General features: G+C 30.4%; 1 protein-coding gene across 1 annotated transcript; it reads right to left on the bottom strand.

Moving 5' to 3' along the window:
* Nucleotides 1–3,341: 3,341 nt before the first annotated feature.
* On the bottom strand, nt 3,342–4,979 carry LOC125864772 (uncharacterized). Its single transcript, XM_049544840.1, has 5 exons — nt 4,896–4,979; nt 4,130–4,276; nt 3,970–4,047; nt 3,643–3,708; nt 3,342–3,541 (listed from the first exon to the last, which is right to left on the bottom strand). Exons 1-5 carry the CDS (start codon nt 4,917–4,919, stop codon nt 3,533–3,535), a joined length of 324 nt encoding a protein of 107 aa, XP_049400797.1. The 5' UTR covers nt 4,920–4,979; the 3' UTR covers nt 3,342–3,532.
* Between the last annotated feature and the right edge of the window lie 818 nt (nt 4,980–5,797).

The following is a 5,797-nucleotide window of genomic DNA, read 5'->3' as shown; positions in this document are numbered from 1 at the left end:
GATGGTTTTGAACACGTGACCTCATGGTGCAAAGTGCACAAAGCAAACATTGCACTCAAAGTCATTCAATTAAGGCCCAAAGCAATATTGCACAACATGCGTTAAATAGCGTGCTTTAGCCCTTGATGGTGCACCCATCGTCTTCAAATCTTTGATTCGCCTCTAACCAATATTGATCGACAAATTTCGAATTCTAAACTCTCTATTTTAGGAAAACTAGTACTACGACAATCCCCTAATACTGTTGGGTAAAAAAGGCAAGTGGTACAACACAAAATTTTGCACATGAAAGCACAAATAAATAAATGGCAGATAAATCTCCAGTCAGTTTATATGATGCAATCTACTTGTGAGATTGAAGTTAAAAAGGTCATCTTCATGTCTAATTTATATCTTCCATAACAAATTATAACCGGATTAAGTTAAACATGTCATGTTCCAAAATACCCCTAGATGTGACTAGCACTCACTAACACCACATGTGGGGATAACTAAATATTCATTCATATACTTATCCAAATTATCTAAATATTGAGATAAAATATGTGCAACTCAAAAGCTCATCAATATTTATTAAAAATAATCTATTATCCAACCAAAATCATTTATCGATTTATGAAAAGAAATGGTCACTTAATTAATAATATATATTTAGTCCAAATCCCACAGTAAAATCATGAAGCATTTATTGGAGTTACATGAGTTCAAATGTCGGGCATGCAAATCCCAAGATAAGAAGTTATATACTATAAATAGATAAAGCTGAAACAGTAACCTCCACAAACAATGTGAAGGCTCACGTCAGCAACATAATCCACACGAATGAACTCGTCAGCCACTAGTCTCACCCTCTGCAATAGTATTTGCATAGACATGTAAGTAAGGAGTGAGTTATTTATAAATATAATCTAGTAAGATCCTCAACCCACAACTTTACTACCCCTGAAACAAGTGTTAGAAAATACATCTACACAACAAACACATAATGATATGCACAACAATATATTTCATAAGATAATGATCAATATGTCCAAACAAATGTCAAAAAGGACACTAAATGTCTCTAACTCATTCCACACTCAAAGCTTGTCATAAACGACAGTGAAACAGATCGTCCTAGCACCTCGAAAAGTCCACGACATCATATATAATACCCCCAAAATATACTACGATAGCATGTACAAGATCCCTAACATATTACGGCAGCACATGTATGCCCCTAACATATTACGGGAGCTATGTATGCCCCTAATAATTGTATCACGAAAACGAAGAAAATCCAACATAAAACCATGCATAACTTATAAAAGGATATTCAGTATTCTTCGCAATATACATATTTGCAGTTGATCAAAGACCATTGATTCTCCCAAGCACACGTTTGTCCAACACATATTGGACCAGACAGATAAAATATATTTACAAAGCAGGTTTGAAAAGCAATTACTAAAGCTTAAAGTCTCACTTACCCCGCTATTGATAAGTTCCACAACCTTGCACACGTAGAACACCAACCATGACAAAACTCACTTGCCTCAATCTAAGCAAAATATTGATTAACGATATCAATATATATATGCTAGTCGGAGTCAAGTCTCAATATTCCTAACTTTTAATCTTAAAGCTAAACCTAATTAATATTTCACACTTTAAACCATGAATTGACGATAACAATGAACTTCACAGCACAAAGTTTTAACAAAGTTTCAATTAATTTATAGCTAGCGTTTAACTCTCAGATCTCCAAGCCACGATGGAAATTGAATAAACATCATCACTGATAATTATTATTAAGAGAATTAAGAGAAGTGGGCCAAGTCCATTCTCTTTATCTATTTTATCACGTTTAACGGTTTAAGTGATTAAAGGAAATTGAATTAACGGTTCTGTACTCCTTTAATCACTTAAACCGTTAAACATGATAAAATAGATAAAGAGAATGGACTTGGCCCACTTCTCTTAATTCTCTTAATAATAATAATCATTATTATTATTGATTAAATAACCAATTAACCCTTCATAAAAAAAAGGGTTATTACAAAACATACGAGGAAACTAATATATTTCTTAACCTACTTCTATCAAAGCCATATAAATGAATAATCAAATAACTCCAAAAAGTCCAATCAGCAATTCTGAACGTTTATTCATAATGGGAAAAACCACTTTACTACTATAACTTTCTTATTTTAATCAAATAACATATTTCTTTCTTGAAATTTTTACTTGTTGATATTTTAGTTCCAATGCCAACTTACTTCAAACCAAAATACTAAACTAAAAAGCTTTTTCATTTTGTGTTGTTATACTAATAATATCCACAAATATTCATGTGATATATATTTGAACTGGCGCAAGAAAGTATCAACACCTGTCAAGTTTTTTTTCAATTAAGTCAGCGTAGGGATAGTGTGATATTTTGGAGAATCAAGCACAAAATCCCTAATATTAAAAGCTCCATAATGTGGATGTTAGGGATTCTAATTAGTTATTATTGTATAACAGAGACTGATGCAAAGAGGTTGAAGAACTAAATTGAACTTAGTAACTAGAAGATAAAATTTTTAATATTCAAATAGAAAGCATTATCTTTTGTTGAAGAATCAAAATCTTTTCTTTATCTGTTTTACACCTTAAATTTTTTTGAAAGTTGAAGCAAATGGATAGAAAAAGGAGTGTTGTAGTTGTTGTGAATATCATTAAATAATAAAAGTGTGCTCTCTCTAACAACTTAAGCTTTTTGATGAAATGGTCACACACTTCAACAGTAATAGTAGTACATGCTATGTTTTGGACCATTACTTTGGCTTGTAAAGGTTAAAAAAAAAAACAGGTCTGAGTGGATTTTTAATGGTAAGAAAATTTTAATTTGCTCAGTGTATCTATTTTCCACACGATAGTTAACTAGTCCTCTCAAGAAACTTTGATGTATCCCATAATTGCTTATTTTAAACACTTGTGTAATAGCTTTTCAAAAAGTACATTAAAGTGTTTGATAAACAAATTTCATTTGACCAATCTTAAAACTAAAAAAAAAAAAAATCATGAGGGAGAAGAGACAGTAGAAACAAAAAAGGAAAAGGAGAAGACGGTTGTTTAATTAATATTTTAGAGATAAATGGGTAAAATATTAGCGAGTAACAGTTTGGTAAACACAAAATTTTGGTAAGAATACTTTTGTCTTGAAAGAGTTAATTATCTGCTTTTGCTTCTTGACAGAAGCATAAATAAGTTTGTAATTTTCTTTTCCTCAGTAAAAGAGTTGCTTATGCAACGTTTGTAATCTCAAAGGTAGCAATATATATATATATGTAACACAAAACTATGAAGAGATCGATAACTCCAATAAGCATAAGATCTAATAAAAGATTGTCGCAAAACAGATATAAAAAACTTAACAACAAAGTTTTCAAAGATGAAATTTAAACGAGTACAGTCTAATTATGAAACTGTATTTGGTAAAATCATGACACCAACTGATACCCGAGCGTATGTATGGCAACAGAATACGCTCCTCCTAAGACAAAAGAAATCACTCAATCTGCATAAAAAATTCAAAAAATAAAAATTATTAGAGAAACTTTCATTCTAGTCTAAACGTATAATGAGTTTTTTCTTAGTGTTGGCATGAAAGTAATGTACCTTTTGTCGTTTATCTTGTGGAACATCATTTTGTTGAGCAGAAGTCTCAACATCTTCATCAGTAAGCTGCAACAAAAACATGTTGAGAACTCAGAACAAGCATTTAAACCTGAGGGTTAAAAATAAATAGTGATGGGATAAATTTTTTGTATCTTGTTTGGTTGTCATGTTTGGGATAACTTATCCACCATTTATATCATAGTGATGGGATAATTTATTCCATATACATGGTGGGATAAGTTATCCCATGATAGTTAACCCCAAGATAACTAATCCTGGGATAATTTGTTCCCAACCAAACGACACCTAAGTTTTGTTATAATATACCTTTTCTTGTTTTTCTTTCGATGGACTTTGCACAACATCAATTTGTTGAGGAGAAATCCTAGCATCTTCCTTGGTAGGCTGCACACACATTGATTCTCAGAAGAAGAAAAAAAGCTAAGGGTGATGTGTGAAATTTAAAGTGTATTCATATTGCACTTACTTCTTTGTCAATCATTGTTTTCTCAACGGAGCCGCGTTGATCCCCTCCCTTTTTCTCCTCACTGTCTACATCTGATTTTTGTTTCTGTATCATCTTCTTTCGGTTCTCCATTTCTTTCCTTCTCAATTCAGTTTCATGCCAAAGATACTGCGGAATTACAAAAAATTAAAACATTCCTTCAATAATACTAATAACTTCAAAGTTGGAAACAAAGTATTAGAATGAGCACAAAAGAGTTCAATTAATTGGGAGCAGAACCACTACGTGAAGCTTTCTCCTTATAATAAACATTAAACATAACATATCATGTAAGAAAATCTTTTATTAATTTTAGAAACATGGAAAAATAATAAATGAAGTTTTTCGGAAAAATTACAATAGAATAACAATTTTATTTCCCTATTACAGATTAGGGATCAAAAAGGATTATTTGTTTTTCCAATCATGGTTTCGTTTGTCTATGCCAATTAACTTTGATTGAGCATTAAAGTCATACAAATTTGGAACTACCCTACATTGATACATGAGATATCAATTCAAAATCTAGTGAAAAATTGACTCTACTACAAAGGCATGGAGTGTGTTTTCATACATATATCAGTAGATGTTATTCTCTACAAGGAGTGTGTTTTCATACATATATCAGTAGATGTTATTCTCTAATATCCAAATGAGAGATAAATGAAAAATAAACACTTATTAGGTCAAAGGGCAAAAGAACAAGCTAATAAAATGTAAAAAATTTGAATGAAAGGATCTAACTCACCATCACATACTCACTGTCCTTCATCGTAAGAGAAAAAAAGGATTGAAATCAGTGTTTCTCTCTCTCGTGTTTATGTCGTCTTCTTAGACTATTTCCTGCTCAACATAAATTAAATGAAGAAACAAATCAGCTCAGGAAAATAAAAACATGGCTTACAGAATACTAGAAAATTCAGAAATAAAATCGATTCGAAAAAACTTTATGCTATAACCAAACTTGAACGAGGTTTAGACAAAAAAGGCATTACTTGAATCAATGAAACAACATACACACACAAAGGAATCTAGATAGAAAAAAAATATANAATGAAGAAACAAATCAGCTCAGGAAAATAAAAACATGGCTTACAGAATACTAGAAAATTCAGAAATAAAATCGATTCGAAAAAACTTTATGCTATAACCAAACTTGAACGAAGTTTAGAAAAAAAAGGCATTACTTAAATCAATGAAACAACATACACACAAAGGAATCTAGATAGAAAAAAATAAAGATAGAAAGAAATGGCTGCAAATATAAACAGCAATGAAAACTCACCTTTTTTTTTTGTAATTTGACAGAAGGATATTGTTTACAAAAGAAATTATATATATATATATATATATATATGAATAATCTGTGTAATCTATTTTGGATTTTGAGTTCTGCTTTTAAAAAGTCATGACTATTCAAAAATAGAGTACATATTTTTGTTTCAAACTTTCTCTTTTTCTTTTTAATTTTATTCTTTATTTATTAATAGATTCTAATTTAAGTCCTTACCATATATGAATAAGTACAAGACCCGTTTGAACATAAAAATTATTCACTTTATTTTAAAAAATTGTTTTTTTCCATAATGATTATTCACTTTATTTTGGAAATTAGTGTTTTTCTATAAAATCCCAAATCCAATTTGGAAA

This window comes from Solanum stenotomum, chromosome 5 (assembly GCF_019186545.1).
Source record: "Solanum stenotomum isolate F172 chromosome 5, ASM1918654v1, whole genome shotgun sequence".
In the NCBI taxonomy this organism is placed as follows: domain Eukaryota; kingdom Viridiplantae; phylum Streptophyta; class Magnoliopsida; order Solanales; family Solanaceae; genus Solanum; species Solanum stenotomum.
This window is presented reverse-complemented; position numbering and strand designations above follow the sequence as displayed.

What these genes read in the sequence shown, in the direction of transcription:
- LOC125864772 (XM_049544840.1), bottom strand. Translation starts at nt 4,919, where the DNA reads ATGAAGGACAGTGAGTATGTGATG. An exon ending in AGGACAGTGAGTATGTGATG is followed by an intron (nt 4,277 to 4,895) that starts GTGAGTTAGATC and finishes GTAATTCCGCAG; the next exon opens with TATCTTTGGCATGAAACTGA. An exon ending in CGAAAGAAAAACAAGAAAAG is followed by an intron (nt 3,709 to 3,969) that starts GTATATTATAAC and finishes TTTTTGTTGCAG; the next exon opens with CTTACTGATGAAGATGTTGA.